Here is a 16981-nt window from a genome sequence, read left to right as displayed (position 1 = left end):
GGGCTTCGAGCCAACATCATCCTTTGGAGAGCACAGCCCGGTCCTTATCCCGGGCTCCCCAGACCCCGGCCGCAGGAGTGGGTCCATGCCCAGCATGTGCTCAGTGGTGCTTCATGGGTCCCAGGAAGGGATGATGCTCACAGGGGCCTGCATGCTTTCTGCTCAGCAACGCCGTATGCTGCTGCACACTCACGGTTGCGTGCAGCCCGATCCCGGGCCCCTGCGTGTGCCCAAGCGTCCTCAGGCCTGCAGCCCCGGCGCACCCACCGGGCCCGGTCTGCTGCTGCAGAGGGTGCGTGATGCCTGGCCCCTGGCCACGTGTCACATGCATGGAGCCCATGGGCACCTCAGCTGTCATGTGGTGGGCATGTGGCACACGCTGAATACACATGAACAAGCAGAAGTGGTAACGTGTGCATGTGAACCCCCGCCTGCCTCATGGAGACACCCAGGATCTGCTACAGCAGGTGAGCGCCATGGCCAGTTAGACCTAGAGCAAGGGGCAGCCCGTCCCTGGCCTCGGGGCACTCCCGGCGGTCCCCACTCCAGGGCCGTTGGCCAGGGGATGTCACGCAGCCACAGCGACGGTCTAAGTGGTGCAATGTAGAGTTACCGTGTCACTTCTCTTGCTTTGTATTCTGTCCCGGTGTTGATGTACCCCAGTATCCTGTTTGCCTTTTTTACTGCAGCCACACACTGGGCTGATGTCTCCAAGGATTTTTCTACAATACCCCTTAAACCCCTTTCCTGGTCAGTACGCTGCATGGCTGTTCCTTGTAATCTGTCCTCTCTCTCTTTGGTTTGTGGCCCCCCGGACTTATTATTTTTTTACATCTGTCTGCATTTAATGGCATCGTCCTTGTATTGGCACAGTCACCTGAAAGACCTCCCTCCCCCCCCAACCCTCCAGATCTGGTTGCATCGTTCTTCATTCTTTGCTGTCTCTTCAATTTTGGCCTCATCAGCTAAGTGTGGTGCCTCACCTTTGATAGTCTCATCCAGACGGTGCACATCTGTTATACGCAGAGTCCTCCGGTGACTCCTCGAGCACCCCGCTGAGAAGCACATCCCATCCCGAGATGTGCCCCCTCCTCCAGCCACTGTATCTGAGCCAGGAGTCCACCTATCACCACGTTACACGCACGCTGAACTGAAAAAACGTGGAGTTGGGACTGTTCTGCTGACTTCCCTTAAAATAGGCATTCTTATTGAGTCGAGTTTCATGCCAATGGTCGGGCTTTAATTGTGCGTAGCCCAGGGAGGTGGGGGGTGCAGGCTCTGCATTAGCGGTGGTCTGCGACAGGACGTCAACGGCATGTCAGTGACACGAGTGCTTTGCGGTTGTAGGAACGAGGTGACCAAACTGAAGTTTGAGGGGAAGACCTTCTATTTATACGTAAGTCAGAAAGAGGTGAGTGGATTTTCTCCTTGTTCTGGGGCTCACAGCTCGCCGCGTTCATCTCTGCTTCAGAGGCTGGGAAGTTGGGTGCTGTCTTGGGTAGCACAGCCACATGCAGCTCCTTGGCTGATGCCTGCTGCTAAGCTCAAGGCATGTCCATGGCAGCCGGGCACGTGCCCACAGCATGGGTGAACATGCACACGCTTGCTTTCCTCCAGCTAGCTCCGCCAGTGACTGCAGGGAAGATGTGCTGGCGGGGCTGGAGCCAGGATACCTGGGCTGTATCCCTGCTCTGGATTGGGTGGGGGAGCTGGGAGTGGTGCATCTTGGGATGCTGGAGGACTACACATGGCTCATTTTATCTCTGTGGCACAGACTGAAGTTGCCCTAACACGAGCTGGGTAGCGCAGCCCAGAGTTACCCCTCACCTGAAGCAGTGTAACTCTGAGATGCTCAGAGGGCACGTAGCACAAGTTAACGAATGTTAACGTGTAGACTCTCACATTTTAAGTACGGTGTAAATGTAACATGTAGCTTCCCCTTAGCTGCCCTGCAGCACAGCCCCTTCCCATCACACTCAGTTGTTTCCATGTGCAATTTTTGTAGGAAAAGAAAATTATTCTCACCTACTTTGCTCCGACACCAGAAGCCTGCAAGCACCTCTGGAAGTGCGGCATAGAGAATCAAGCCTTTTACAAGTAAGTGCCGGGACTGGGAGCAGGGCAGTGTCTCTTGGTACCGGGTGTTTTCCTGTGGGCAGCACCCCCCCAGCCACAACAGGAGACTAAAATGAAGGCCGCGCAGGATCAGGTCCCGATTCTGGCTCGCTTCTTCTGTGCTCGCCCCCAGGTCACAACCCTCCTGCTGCACAGGGCCTGCAGGAGAGGAGCCCTTGGCAAGTCTGCATCTGTCAGGGTGCTGCATCCTAGAGCTGGCAGCATTTCCCATGCCCTGCACCCCCAGCTCCTCCCTGCTCACACTGACAACTCACATCCCTCCGCACCAAGCGCTGCAATCTCTACACCTACTTGTGCAAGCTGTTAGTGCCGCTGGTGCGAATCCTGTCCGTGGCATCCAGCGTCCACCAGCGTGTTGTGAACTCGTTGCCTTTCTCAAGAAAGCAGCTCACATTTGAGCGTGTGATGGGGTTTGGCTTTGTGTGAACACAACACTTGCTACACTGCCAACCTGAGGCCAGCCACCTGCCTCCGAGACCCAGGGATGTGGCCGCTGGTCGAGCCGCTCTGACGTGTCACGGAGGGATTTCCCACAGTGCTTGGCCTCAGCCTGACAGCGCTGGCTGGAGCAAGTGGTAAGATGCCTCCGGAGGACTTTGTGTGATTCTCTCCCCCCAGCCGTTAATTCCCGACTTCCCAGGCCATCCAGCAATACGGTGCTCCCAACCTGCTTGCACACCAGTGAGGAGCTCGCGGACGATGTTAGCGGGCTCTGAAGTGAGACAAGCATGAAAGAGGCTGGACTCTAACCAAGGTGTCCGTGCCTGGCGCCTTGCTACAAGAACGATTGCAGAGTACAGGAAATGCATCTCTCCTCCCCTCCCACCGCTCACGCTTCCTGTGCGAGAAAGCGGGGAAATAGCAAGCCCATCTCCCCCGGCAGCCTTCAGGCCAATATGCTCACAGGTCCACGAGTCACGTGTTCGGGGCAGCTGTAGGCAAGCAGCACTGAATCCCTTGGCAGGGTGGCCAGCTAGGATGCTCTTTGCAATGTGCAGGCCAGGTCCCTGCCATGTGCCAGACCTGTGCTCAGTGCCCTGGACGCGGCGCTTGTATGAGTCTGAGCTAAAAGCCTTCGCCTCGGCTGGCTGATTTGGCCCAGGTTGTGGTGTAGAAAAGGTACCCTTGTACCTGTGAAAATCTGGGGGCCACCCACTGCAAACGCAGCTCAAACAGGTCCCTGGCAGAGGCTTAGAGTGGGAATCTAGGACGCCAGGCTGTGAAATGAGAACGGGATCCTGTGGCCCGAGGCTGTCCCCCTGCGCTCCCTTCTTCACATGGCTTTCAGGACTCAGGTGTCTCTTCAGGGTGGGGAACACATCGCCCCAAGGATGTCTCCTCGGAGGGGCAGGCTGAGCAGGGCTTGCTGGAGACAAGCCAGGCATCTCCGGGAAGCTTCCCCAGGGACGGGCACGCACGAGAGAGAGGAGCTGGCGAAGGGGGAGCAGGCACCGCTGCGGCTGTGCAGAACCGGGCTGCTGTCAGAAGTGGCCCAGCCTTTGTCCCTTCCCTTGTGCACCGAATTGGTCTGACGGCAAAAGGGGAAGAAAGCGCCAACGTGCAATGCAGGGAGGCCTCGGGCAGCACGCTTCACTTGGGCATCCTCACGCTGCCTGCTCTTCTTCTTGAAAAGAGAGCGCTGAAACGAGCTGCTTTTCATCAGCCAGAGGCCGGGTAAAGCACGAGGTGCATCCTCTCCGGGCAGGCCGCAGTCTGCCGCTGCAAGCAGCAGGTCTCGTTTCTCATTGCGTTAACGTGGAGGGAAACCACAGGGTCGTTCTTGGTGATGAATGAAGCCGGGGAATGACCAGCCGAGAAGGCACCCAGTCAAGCAGGCTGTGGCCTAAGCGGGGAGAGGGGTTCGCTGCTCCTGGGGGGTGAGGATTACTGATGGAGGGCTGCCTCGTGGCGACACTGCCGGTCCAGCCTGGAGCAGGCCTTTCCGTGTCTCGTGGCCTGGCCACACGTTCATATTACAGCTAGACACACACCAGCCATGGACTTGTCCCACCGGCTCTTTTTTGCAGCTGGGTAGTTATTTTTATGACATAATAGTACTTTGCACATGGGGCCAGTCTGCTTACGGCAAACAGCTCGGTGAGCTTCCCGCCACGAGCGCAGCTGTTCACACGCAGCGATTGTGACCAGGCCGGGCTTGAAGGCAGCCCACAGATGTGGGCCAGCTTGTTGCGGCTGGGTGCTGGCGATGGGATGCTGCCTCGCACCTCTGGATCGGACCCGGGGCTGAAGCAGGGGGATGGGAGGGATCCAAGGAGAGCCCAGGTCATGGTGGAGCTGGTCAGGGAAAGTCCCAGTCTCTCCCCCGGAGGAAGGGAAAAGCTGTTTGTCTTGTGCTGATATTTCTGGGAGGCGTCGAAGTGTCTGTGCGCGTGAGCTTGAACGTGGGTTTGGGGACCATGGGCTGTTTCAATAGGGCTCCCTCGCCCCGCGCAGTGTGCACCGCTCCCCCGTTCTCAGGCAGTGCTTGGCCCCGGGCAGCCGCTCGGCACCGCGCAGGGTTGGGAGCCAGGTGAAGCCGGGGCATCCCCGATGGCCCATCCTGCCGCGGAGGGTTCGCCACGCGCTCGCTGTCATTGCAGGTTGGAGAAGTCGAGCCAGGTCCGCACGGTCTCCAGCAGCAACTTGTTCTTCAAAGGAAGCCGGTTCCGATACAGGTAAATACTGACAGTAAGTAGCAGTTACTGGCTCTTCTCAGACCCTCCCGGGGTGGCAGAGGTAGCGGTTCCCTGGCTGCGTCGAGCCCCAGCCTTTCCTGGCGGTCCCCTGGCATGTAGCGCAACCTGTCCAGGAGGCCAAGTCACCCCTCCACGGGCTCCCAAATTCCTGTGCTGCACCCCCGGGGGCTGCCCATCTCCCTCCTAAACCCCGCAGCATCCCTGCCCCCGGCCTGTCTGCGTCCCCCACCCTTCGCCTCTCCCTCCCATCCAGCTGCAGCGCCCAGTCCAGGGGGTGGGCACAGAGGTCTCCGAGCCTGGGGGGATCCCGGGGTGGCCTGGTAGCTTTCAGCTCTTGCCCGTTTCCGTTCTCAAACCACTTGCAGCGGCCGCGTCGCCAAAGAGGTCATGGAGTCGAGCGCCAAGATCAAGCGGGAGCCGCCAGAAATACACCGGTAAGTGCCAGCTGGTGCCGCACAGCCCAGCGTGGCCCCCCCCCCCACCGGGGGTGTCAAGTGCCTTGATCCTGCTACCCCGGTCCTGGCATTGCGCCCAGCCCCGAGGGCTCTTTTAAGCAGCTGCGGGCTTGCAGCCTGAGTCCGTGGCCAGGCAACGCAGAAGAACGGCCCCGTACTTCAGCCTGTAACACTGGCCGTGTCTACACGTATATTTACGCACGCCTAAACTTAAGGTGCCTTTGCTTAAGGCTCCTTAAGGTGATTTAAGTGCATGCCTAGTTGTGGATGCGCTAATGCACATGAAGGCGCATTAAGCTTAGGCGTGAATAGCTAAGCCTTATTAGTGCATGTACAGACATGCTAATGTGCATTAACCAATGTAGGGCAGCATGTTAATGCAGGACACTGTTAATGCACATTAGTGTGTCTACATGTGCGCTAATGTGACTTAGCTATTTCCGCCTAAATTTGACACCTGCTCTATGCAGGTGTCAAATTTAGGCTCACATAACCTTAAATCACCATTTTTAAGGTGCATTAAGGGTGTGCACATGTAGACGTGTGCCCTTAATGCACCTTAAAAATGGTGCTTTTAGGCTAAGCCTACTTAAAACAGGTATGTATAGATGTCAGAAACCAGCACGGGTTTGTCAGCAGAAGGTAGCAGGGCTGTTCTCCAGGCTTGGCTTAAATATATCGTCTGTGTGCTTGGCAGGCGAGCCCTGGCTCTTCAGTGCTGTTATTCCCGGTGCACCTGCGTGTGCTGGGGTGGCTTTTCCCAAGCATTTATTTGTGCAGAGCTCCTGGCACGCACCCTGTATTGCACCGTACAGCCACGTTACGTGACCTTGGAGATGTGGGTCAGGTGCCGAGGGCACTCAACGCCATGGAGATCCAGCGTCCCCAGTCCCTTTAGCCTCAGGGTCTGTACTGGTGTCTCCTGATGGCTCATCTCCAAGCCCCACGTTTCAGGCCCGGTCCCCATTCCCCACAGCAGGTGCTGTGTCCCCTTGCCCTGGGCAGTTGCACTCATGCAGGGGCTGCAGATCTCCTTGAATGGCACCAGCCTGCAGCCAAGGCCTCCACGCTGGGACCTCCCTGAGCCTGGTGGCTTGGGAGCCTGGTCTCTGCTCCGTTCCATGTCGGGACTGGACCCTCCTTTGCTGTCCTCCCTTTGCAGGCGGCTGCTGTGTGGGGTGCCAGGCGCCCCCAGGTTCCCTTTTCCCCATGCCCCTGAGATGGGCATGGAAGTACATGCTGTCCGTGCCTCGTGCTGGGGTCTGCCCGGGTGCCTGATCCACTGCCGCCCTGCATTGGTCAGCAAAACTCCTGGGCACTTGCTGAGCCCAGCCCTTCACGCCTCTGGCAGGACATAAGCATGTGTGCAGCCACGATGCCTGCATGCCGGCCAGGGATTTCCAGCCCTGCAGCTAGCCAAAGGGGCAACAAGTCCAGGAGCTGTGCCACCACGGATGGGCCCCTGGCCCTGGCAGCATCCCAGCCCCACTGGCCCATGCCACGTGCCTACTGTGCTCTGCTCCTGAGCCCAGACCGGCGTGGCCGCATGTCTCCGTGTTTCCAGCAGAGACATGTGCTCTGTATGGGTCCGGCTGCATTGTAGGAAGCTGTGAGCAGGGGTGAAAGAAACCAACACCCTTCCCAAAGGAAGGCAATGGCTGTGCATGCACCGGTGCAGACAGCCCAGCCTGCCCCGCGGGCTTCAGCACTCCTCCCTTCTCTGTGTCCACAGGGCAGGCTTGGTCCCTAGCCGCAGCTGCCCCTCGATCACGCACGGGCCGCGGCTGAGCAGTGTGCCCAGGACCCGCCGGAGAGCCGTGCACATCTCCATCATGGAAGGTGAGACGGGGCCGCCGGGGGCGCGGGCTCGGGCTGGGGTGGCTGGAGGGGGCTGCGCCTGTGCTGCTGTTGGGTACAGGGCTGCCTGTCCCCTCCCGCACCTGCCCAATGCAGGGCATTGCCGGCTGGGTTCAGCCCTTCAGGAAATCGGGGGCTTGTGGCTTGCCTGCTAGCGGTGCATGTGCAGACTGCTCCTTCCCCGGGAAAGCTCAAGGCCCTGTTCCCTGCCAGCCCCTCGATGCTTCCTGTGGCAAGGTGAGATGTGTATATACCCCTCGCACACGCACCTAGTACTCAGGAAAGCCTGGGATGCCCCGTGGGGAACCGCAGCAGGTGTCTGTCCACATTGCACGTCCCATGCACATGGACACGTGTGTCCTCAGTGCCGCAGGAAATAGTTGCACATCAGCAAGGAAGGATAAACCTGGGAGACGCTCGTGGCAGACTCAGCGAGGAGAGGAGGGATCGGCGCTGGCCGTGCATAAGGGCTCTCTGGTGGGAACCACTGTTCCCTTATGCACGGCCAGCGCCGATCCCTCCTCTCCTCGCTGAGTCTGCCACGAGCGTCTCCCAGGTTTATTTGCTGTTCAGAAAGACCTGCCCAGGCTCTGCTGTGAGCTTGCTGGAAGGCTGCTGGGCACGATGGGTGGCCCAGACGATGCTCTTGGCTTGGTAAATCGCCTGGTGCCTTCTCCCAGGCACTGCCTGGCTGCAGAAAGAGGCTCGTCCTGGTCCACCCCACAACGTGCCCTTATTAAACATGCCCCCACACCGCACTAAGCTGCTGGGCTCTGAGTGCCAGTGCCCGCGAACGCATTTCCTCCAAGCAAATGGTGCAGGGAGGACACCCTGCCGCGGCCCTTTGCCTTCTCGTCGGGTCAGATGTTTGCAGAGAAGGCCACACTCTTCCTCTCCACAGGCGTGTCCACAGGCTAGGATCTGGGGACGGCATGAGCTGGTCCGATCTCATGGGAAGGACCAGAGTCAAAAAAAGTCTATTCAAAATGGACTTTATGGCATTGGAGCAATTGAGACTGCTGCAGCGGCACCTTCACCTGGAGGAGGAGCTGGAGGGATCGGTGAGAGCTTGTGCCCCGAGGTTTCTAACAGGGTGTTTAGCAGCTCTGGCCGGCCGGTTTTGCTGCTTCGGGTCTACAGCAGAGTAAGGCTTCCAGCGAAGGCTGAGCTAAAACGATGTTGGTGGGGGGAGCAGGCTGTCAGGGTGTCGTAGCCCAGCAAAGCGGAGTCGTGCAGAGCAGGGCTGACGTGTAACACCAGAGCGGACGCCGGTGTCAGGCTCCGGCTCGGCCGGCTGCAAAACCATCCGGGTGTTAAAAAGCAATGCCTAACGCCCTCCATCTGCCCTCGCAGCTGCTTTTCCTCACTCGCACATGAGCACTCCCCGGCCTGCAGCTCGCCCCGAAATAGCTCTGGCTCCCTGGTGTCACGCGGCCCTGCGGGGAGCCGGCGCAGCCCTTCCCTGGGCAGTGCCCCGATGCCTGGCCCCGCGCGGCTGCTGGCGCCGGCTCTTCCCAGCACCGCGGTGACACGTCTGGTCCAGAGCGGGACCAAGGTCGGCGTCCACCTGCGCCTGATCAACCACCGCTGCCGGGATGCGCGGGTATGGGTGCTGGGCCGAGCCCTGGCGCCCTGCCCCTCTTCTCAGCCCTCGCCGGCTCGGACCAGACCGCGTCACGGGAGCCGCGCGACCAGCTTGCACCGGGTAACCGGCCACCCAGTCTGTGCCGTGGGGAGTGAGTCAGGATACGGCCTTTCCCACCACCGAGGGAGCAGGGCAGGGGGTTCGGCGGAGCAGGGCTGGGTGCAAGGAGCCTGCAGATTTGTGCGGGGTAAGGCTGGCGCGTCCCTAGGGAGGCATCCGCAGGGGCCTGGACACCGCTGCGATGGGCAGCAAAAAATCACAGCGCACAGCCAGGAGCTGGGCAGGCCCGGTGTGCGCTCGCGTGACCCCCAGCCCTTTACTGGCAAAGGCGTAGTGACCGCTGAGGGTGGAGACGCTGCTGGGGCAAGAACAGCTACCCCAGTGCTGGGATGGCCCCGTGGCTTTCACGTGAAACAACTGGCCTCAGCAGGGCTTCGTCCCACACCGCTTCCAAGTGAGCGGCGGAGAAGCCCGTGGGCACGCTGGGGACGAGCCATGGTCCGCGCGCACAGCGTGCCTCTCCCGCAGGGATGGTGCAGGAGCGCGGGCGTGGAGATACCTGGGCCCTTGGCTGCAGGGACTATGTCCTGCTTCCTCCGTCGCCTGATCAGTGACCACGTCTCGCTCTGCCCAGAGGGGCCGGGACCCCCTAGGAGATGTCTCTAGCTTCAAACACACGGGCACCCTGCCGCCAGCTCCAGTCTCATCCCAGAGATCAGCGTCTCCGACCCGGTGCCAGGCTGGGTCCCAGCACCGTCCACCCTTCCTCCTTGCCGCCTAGATCCCTTGCTCCTGGGTCTCGCCCGCTCTGCCCCGACGTGACGCCTGGCAGGGTGTGTTGCCCCAGCCCTTAAACACAAAGGCATGGGTTGCACCTGAGGTGGGAGCATGGGGCAGCGGGAAGGTTGGCAACGGCGAGTCCTACCTGTCTCGCTGCCAGGAGCGAGTCTGCGGCTCTGCAGCATAACGGCAGCGCTTCGCTGGGCCGCGGAGGTGCGCGCCGGCCTGCCTGGGGAGGTGGGCACATGCGGGTCATTCACGCGCTGCCTGTCCTAGGCATACGGGATGCCTGAATCGGAGGGACGGGCCCCGTCATAAACCGCGCGCTGGAGCAGCTCGTGGGGGCAGGAAGGACAGCGCCCGTGGCAGACGGGCCCCCGCAGTTTTGCTGCACCAGATGCTTCCTGCCTCAGTCCACTGGTGCTCGCTGAGGACGGCGGGTGGAGGCCTGGTGTAAGCCCAGGGGCATTTCCCTTTGAATTCAAGCACCTCATATGCCCGCAGGCTGCCAGCAAGCCCTTTCCGCTCTGGGGAGCGAACGTGTGCATGCAGTAGCAACCTGGGGACCCTCTTTTCTCCCGGTGCATGAGCTCAGTCCTACTCAGAGGCAGCAGGAGGACCACGGCTCTGCCCGGGGTTGGGCCCGTCTGCCCTGTGAGCCAAGCCAGCAGCATCAGCTTTGCAGAAGCCCACAGGGCACGCTACAGCTGGTCCCTCGCTGGGCACACAGCTGCCTTCTCGTCACTGGAAAGCAGGGGGTCAGGCTGGCACAACCTGCCTCTGCTCGCCCTGAAGACGGGGGCAGAGGGGGATGCACCTTATCATACAAGTACAGAGCTGTGGGGCTGGGAGGGCCTGGGGGAGGTCACAGCTAGTCCAACCCCTGCCCTGTGCAAACCATCATCCAAACTTGACACACGACTCCCCTCAACCCTGACACGCCACGCACCTAACACCGAACCTGGTAACGCAGGGAACCGCGGCAGCTAGTGTGCCGCTTCTGTGAAACGTCAACAGATGCTCGAGATCCCAGATAGACGGCCGTGCCCCCGCTCCAGAGCAAGGCGACTCCCGCCCAGTCCATACCAGTCTGACCATGGGGTAAAATTCCTTCCTGACCCCAAAGCTGGCATCAGTCAGCCCCTGAGCGGAGGGCAAGACCCTCTGGTCAGGCAGCTCCAGCTTTGGGCCCAGCAAGAGCATCGGCACAGCCCAGCCCAAGTCCTACCGCACCACCACCGTGCAGCCTTGCACCAGCATCCTTGCACCTGGGCACTTAGTTCCCTGTTGGCAACCCCTGCGCGATGTCTGTGGCTAAGCAACTGCAAAACATCTGTGTCAGCTTCCTCCTCAGGGGCAGTGAGTGTAGTGTTGGGATTAATAACGAACTTAATGAAGTGCTTGCTTAGAAAGCTCCCAGCGCAGCCCCCCTGGCAGTTGTGCAAGGAGGAGAGATAAAATAACAGCATAACTGTATCGCTGCAGCACTCCAGGCAAAACCATTTCTCCTGGCACTTGTTCTGGGCTGGCAATGAGCTGGTGTAGCTGGTTCAGCACCGGAGATTATCTTTGTACAAGAATAGCATAGTTGAGATGCTGTTAAACCTGCTGCTGGTGGAAGCTGTCAAAGCTGGCATAATGCAAGCCTGTAAGAGTGCTGCTGATGGTTTACTGAAGAGATGCAGAAACAGGATGGCCAACAGCATCGCAGCAGCCTGGAGTGAGCCCTGGGAGCATGTGGCAAATGGACAAGACCATCGGGGTAAGGCTGGAAAGGCTCCTTTGCCGTCAGCAAGCTTGCCCCAGGGCAGTTTAGAAACAGCCCATGGCATGGGTGCGGGGAGCTGGGAGAGTTTCTCATCGCTTGTCTCGGAGTCGAATCAACCCTGAGCCAGCCGTGGCTTTGCAACCCGGTGCGATGCAGCCGCTGTCTGTACGGCAAGAGGCATTAGCTGTGGAACAGCTGCAGCAAACAGCCTCCCTCCATCTGCGAGACGTCCTTCAGCAAGCAGAGACGACTGAGGGGGGTTGACTAGCAGCCTTCACCTCCCTGCAGGGGGGCTGCAAAAAGGACGGAGCTGGGCTGTTCTCAGTGGGGGCAGATGACAGGACAAGGAGCAATGGGCTCAAGCTGCAGCAAGGGAAGTTGAGGTTGGATGTTAGGGAACACTCTCTCACCAGGAGGGTGGTGAAGCACTGGGACAGGCTGCCCAGACAGGTGGTGCAGTGTCCATCCTTGGAGGTGTTTAAAACCTGGCTGGACAAAGCCTTGGCTGGGATGATGTAGTTGGGGGCTGGTCCTGCTTGGAGCAGGGGTGGGACGTCTATTCCAGGGGAAAGCTGTAGCCTGGACACTAGCAGGCATGAACAGGTTAAGCAGCTACTTTGAAGGGCCTCTTTCTCCCACGAGACCTCAACATTTTGCTTTGGGGGAGTCACTCTTGCAGGTTCCCAGAGCCAAGCAATGTGGCTCCATGAAGGAGCGTCACCCAAGAGCATCCTGTGATTACAGCTCAGCTGTGCTGCATCATGGGCAAACCGCGGCGCATTCAGCCACTGCTCAAGTTCACTGCCACGTCTTTTGTGCCACCAGCACTCAGTAGTCTCTCATGCAGTTTAGTGTTAGGCAGTGCACATTTAGGGGCACCATGACCTGTGCTGGCCAGACCAGTCTATTAATGGAGCAAGATGCCAGAAGAGCTGCTTGGAAATGTGTCCTCCTTACCAACAGCTCCACCCCGACCACTGGGATTAGCAGGCGGGTGGCGAGCTCGGTGCTCACCGGGCTTTTGTACAGGCAACGACTCCCACTGCTTTGAGGAAGAGACCTGCAGCTGGTGGCATTCAGGGTGGCGCTGCCTGTGTCTGGCGGCTATTCTGGCCATTGGTTATCCAAATGCTTTTTGCTTCGGTCTAATTTTGCTGAATGCAAATCCCTAATTTTGCCGCATGCAAACTTTCCTCTGTTCTCCTTCCCTTCCTCCCTAGACAAGGGCCCTGAAGGAGTTACGGCAGCCACCTAGAATAAAGATGCTGCTTTGTTTCCTTTCATGCCAAGGAGAAGCTGTGAGACCAGTATTCAGGCCTCGCTGGTGAAACGATGCCCTTGCACTGGAAGCGCGCTCCAGCAGCGAGGCACGACTGGGACAAGCATATGCCAGCGAGAAACGGGCCATGCACGTGTGCCCCCTGCAGTGCCAGGCCTTGGGGGAGGGTTGAAGGGCCTGCCAGGAGGGAACAAGAAAGGTCTCCTGAAATGGGCCCAGGTTGTGTGGTTTTCTTTGGCCCTGAGCACTCAGCAGAGAAACGAACACGGTGGCGGGGAGCATGAGTCGTGGACTATGTGCCGCTCAGCCAGGGACAGTGAGCCAAGGCTCCCTGCTCTTTGTGCACTGCTTAGCGTCTGGCCTTGGGCCGCGCTCTGTCTGCGGGGATTGTATCTCGGGGAGCTGTTCCCATTGCTGCAAGGTCAGAGCCCCTCTGGACCACCGGGCTTTGTGCCTGTGGCAGGGACTCTGCAATAGTCCAGGGCTGCGTGCACGAAGCCTGTGCAGAACAATCCTCTTAGCTTGAGGAAGGGCTGTGAGGCAGGCAGGAGGAGGAGGGCAGGGCAGGATGTTTCATAGTTTGTAGGGCTGGAAGGGACCTGAGTAGAGCATCTAGTCAGACCCCCTGCCATAGCAGGAAAAAGTACTGGGGTCAAATGACCCCAGCAAGGTGATTGTCTAGCCTCGTCTTAAAGCCCCCCAGGGTAGGAGCCAGCACCACTTCCCTTGGAAGCTGGTTCCAGACCCTAGCCGCCCTGACCGTGAAGTCGCGCCTCCTGATATCTAACCTAAACCTGCCCTCTGCCAGCTTGTGACCGTTATTCCTGGTCACTCCTGGCGGTGCTCGGGGGACCAGGGACTCCCCCAGTGCCTGCTGGTCCCCCCGACTAGTTTGTAACAGCCCACTAGATCCCCCTCAGCCTTCTCTTGTGGAGGCTGAACAGGTTCAGGTCCCGTAGCCTCTCCTCGTCGGGCCTGCCCTGCTGCCCCCGACCATGCGAGTGGCCTCTGGACCCTCTCCATGGTGTCCACGTCCCTCCTGAAGCGCGGCGCCCAGAACTGGACACAGTACTCCAGCTGCGGCCTGACCGGTGCCGCACAGAGGGGGAGGATCACCCTACCGGACCTGCTCGAGATGCATCTGTGGATGCAGGACAAGGTGCGGTCGGCCTTCCTGACCGCGTCCCCACACTGCCGGCCCATGTTCATCTTGGCATCAGCGATGACTCCAAGATCCTTTTCTGCCTCTGCCCTGACGAGAAGGGAGTTCCCTAACCTGTAGGGATGGTGCTGGCTCTTCCTCCCCAGGTGCAGCACCTTGCACTTGTCTGTGTTGAGTCCCATCCTGTTCTCCTCCCTGTGAGCTAGGGATGCCCGGAGCCCATGCTCGGGCTAGGGCACCCTCCCGACAGCAGATCCCTGCATGTGGAGACTTCTCAGTGCTGTGACTTCAGCTCACAACTTCGGTGGTTGCTGCCTTTCCCGCCAGGGAGGCTCAGGGGGTCCAGGCGCTGCCCTTCCCAGCCCCGCTTTCTCACCTTGCTTTGCATCACTGCTTTCCAGAGGGGCTGTGGGTGCACCACAGAAGGGTCCTGGGGGCTTGGGCACAGCTTTGCACAGACTTGGGAGTGGGGTGGGGGAGGACGCATCCCTTGCAGCTCCCAGGGGTGGCTGGTTTTGCGTGCTTCAGCTCCCACCGCTGCACCGTTTCCCGTGTGCACACCGACTCCCTTTCCACGGCACACGTCCTGCCGCTTGCTCGTCGTTTGCAGCCCCCCGTCCGAGTCCAGTCCAGCCCGCAGGTGCCTCGTCTACCTGCCCGCTCACCCTGTGTCTCTGTCCTCACCAGGCCTGGAGTCCCTGCGGGACAGCGCGCACTCCACGCCGGTGCGCTCATCCTCGCACAGCGACGCCTTCATGCCGCGCGGGCGCAGCAGCCGCGCCGACAGCAGCGAGCGGGTGGCGGTGATCGCGGACGAGAACTACAGCCCTGCGGACAGCGTGCTGCCCACGCCGGTGGCCGAGCACAGCCTGGAGCTCATGCTGCTGTCGCGGCAGATCAACGGGGCGCCCTGCAGCATCGAGGAGGAGAAGGAGTCGGAGGCCAGCACGCCCAGCGCGGCCGAGGTGGAGGCGCTGGGCGGGGAGTTGAGGGCGCTGTGTCAGGGCCTGGGGGGCAGTGCCGGGACTCAGGCGGAACAGGTGAATAAGTTTGTTTTAAGTGTCCTCCGTTTGCTCCTTGTGACAGTGGGACTCCTCTTTGTCTTGCTCCTCCTCCTGATCGTCCTTACCGAGTCTGACCTTGACATTGCCTTTTTCCGTGATATTCGCCAGACCCCCGAGTTCGAGCAGTTCCATTATCAATACTTTTGTCCCCTCAGGCGATGGGTTGCCTGCAAAATCCGCTCCGCACTGAGCCTGCTCATTGACACCTGAAGGCATGGCGCCTCCCCATATCTAGCCAGGTGGATTCAGAAGATCCCTGCTACCTGTTCCCAGAACATGGGACCCATCGTGGTACCATCGGCACATAAACTAAGTCCTCCTTTCATGATCAAAGTACACTGCGACCTAGGATGCTTGTTTCCGGGAAGAAGGAAGGGACTGACTCATGCCAGCTCCAAACACGTTTCTTTAGGGAGCCTCTTTCCCGAAGCGCTCGACTGTTCTGTTCTCACCCTCGGGTGTCTGCAGGATAATTTAAGTTTTTAATTTTGATTTTCATAGACGTGCGTATTACTTTGAGAGTATCAAATACAAAGAGGAATTTATTTTAATATTACTACTGATTATTGTATTAGGATCAGCCAATAGCTGAGACATAGTATTATGCAGGAGCGATAGTTATGGTGCTACTGAGTTGTAATTTAATACTCGTGTATAGTTCTTTTATTGAACTCTGGGCACAACACTACCACTTTCAAATAGTCATGGGAGAGAGAGATTGCCTCGTACTAGCCAGAGGTTTGTTGCCGATGGCTCCTGGCTTCATTTTAATTGGAAAAACATCCTGGTGCAAGGCAACCCCATTGGGGCTTTGTAAAGCATTTGGGTTTGTCGCAAAGGGCAGCAGAGTAGGCGCAAGACAGCCCAGCTGGGAGTGGCGGTGTCAGTCTATTTCTTTAGGTAGCATAGCGTGATGTGAACGTGAATACCGATCCTAATCTACACACTCAGCCTTTTGTGGATTTTTTTAAGCCTTGAACCTTTAGTGCTCCAGAGGTGTGGAGTTTATCATCGTAGAGGTGTAGAGCCCCTCAGTAAGGTGGGAGTTAGTACCTGGGGTTAGGAAACATATGTACTTAATTCTGTTTGACAAAGTCCGAGTGAGTAGCCAAGCAGTCACCATGCCTGATTTATTTGAAAGACATTTTGCCTCAGAAAGTTGTACTTGTTTTGTACAAAAAAAAGAGACTGTTTCAACGTATATTTTAACAACAAAATGCTATTTTGTTATTAATACTAATCAAGTCTTTTTTTACTTTATGGATCGGATGAACACAGCGTGATGTACAAAATGATTCAAGTAAGAAAATACTTCTGAGAATAAAGGTTTTGTAGAATGGAAATCTAACACTGGATTAACCCGTTGCTAGTTTGGAAAAAAAATGAATAGGAATTTGTGGTTTTGCAAATGAAAAAAGAGACCAGAATTACAGAAGTGGAGGTAACACTGAAAAAAAAAAAAAAGAAAAAAAAAAACCAGGCAAATATATCTATCCTTAAGCAAAATGTATAACTCACTAATTTCCTTTGTGGCATAAACACTTGAATCTTTATCTGGCAAAGATGGCAGTCCATTTGTAAGGGGAGCAATAAAAGCCATTATTATTAAGTTTTCTGAGAAGCTGGGCATATTTAACAAAACACAGTGAACACAGACTAGCAAGAGTTTTATTTCATCTCAGGGAGAGATTTCAAGCAAGCCGGGGCCATAATCACACTTTAAATAAAGAGTCTGATTTTCATGTTCTTGTCTCTGCGCTCGCCACCAACCATCACCGCACACGTGAGCGAAGCGCTGCTGGAGAGTCAGCATTTGCACTCTTCCCTCCACAGCTCTGCTATGGCTCTGTCCCAGTCAAGTCATTTACTATTTGGCAAAAGAACACAGTGATCAAATTTTCACTATATCGAATAATCCTGGAAGTCAACTGGACTTTGACTATGTCATTGCAATAAATAAAGTCCACTTAAAACTAGCACCTGCCAGACCCCAACAAAGACGCAGCTTTCTCATGTTACTTTAAAAATTAGCCTTGGCCACTGGATTGTCACAAGAACTGAAAAGTTTTGCATTTGATTTAATAACTCTTGTAAAGGTAGATTAAATAATGAATGCCTACTAAGAGAAAAAGGATAGAT

The 16981-nt window shown here is 57.6% G+C and overlaps 1 protein-coding gene across 4 annotated transcripts in view; it reads left to right on the top strand.

Moving 5' to 3' along the window:
• The window catches only part of FRMD5 (FERM domain containing 5), a 251992-nt gene extending 235611 nt beyond the window's left edge, over positions 1–16381 (top strand). Inside the window, exons 9-15 of one of the 4 annotated variants that reach the window (XM_090028529.1) lie at positions 1348–1396; positions 2006–2097; positions 4737–4811; positions 5198–5266; positions 7020–7126; positions 14466–14818; positions 14998–16381. In XM_090028529.1, the coding sequence (XP_089884655.1) occupies positions 1348–1396; positions 2006–2097; positions 4737–4811; positions 5198–5266; positions 7020–7126; positions 14466–14818; positions 14998–15045 (793 nt within the window). In that variant the 3' untranslated portion in view covers positions 15046–16381. Of the gene's footprint in view, positions 1–1347; positions 1412–2005; positions 2098–4736; positions 4812–5197; positions 5267–7019; positions 7127–14465 lie in introns of all 4 variants that reach the window. The other 3 variants (XM_090028528.1, XM_090028527.1, XM_090028525.1) reach the window with 3 other exon arrangements.
• The last annotated feature ends 600 nt before the right edge of the window (positions 16382–16981 follow it).

The sequence above is a fragment of the Crocodylus siamensis genome, chromosome 15, assembly GCF_052110815.1.
Source record: "Crocodylus siamensis isolate JL-2025a chromosome 15, ASM5211081v1, whole genome shotgun sequence".
Taxonomy (NCBI): Eukaryota; Metazoa; Chordata; order Crocodylia; family Crocodylidae; genus Crocodylus; species Crocodylus siamensis.
The sequence above is the reverse complement of the archived record's forward strand: the minus strand, read 5'-3'. Positions and strand labels throughout refer to the sequence as shown.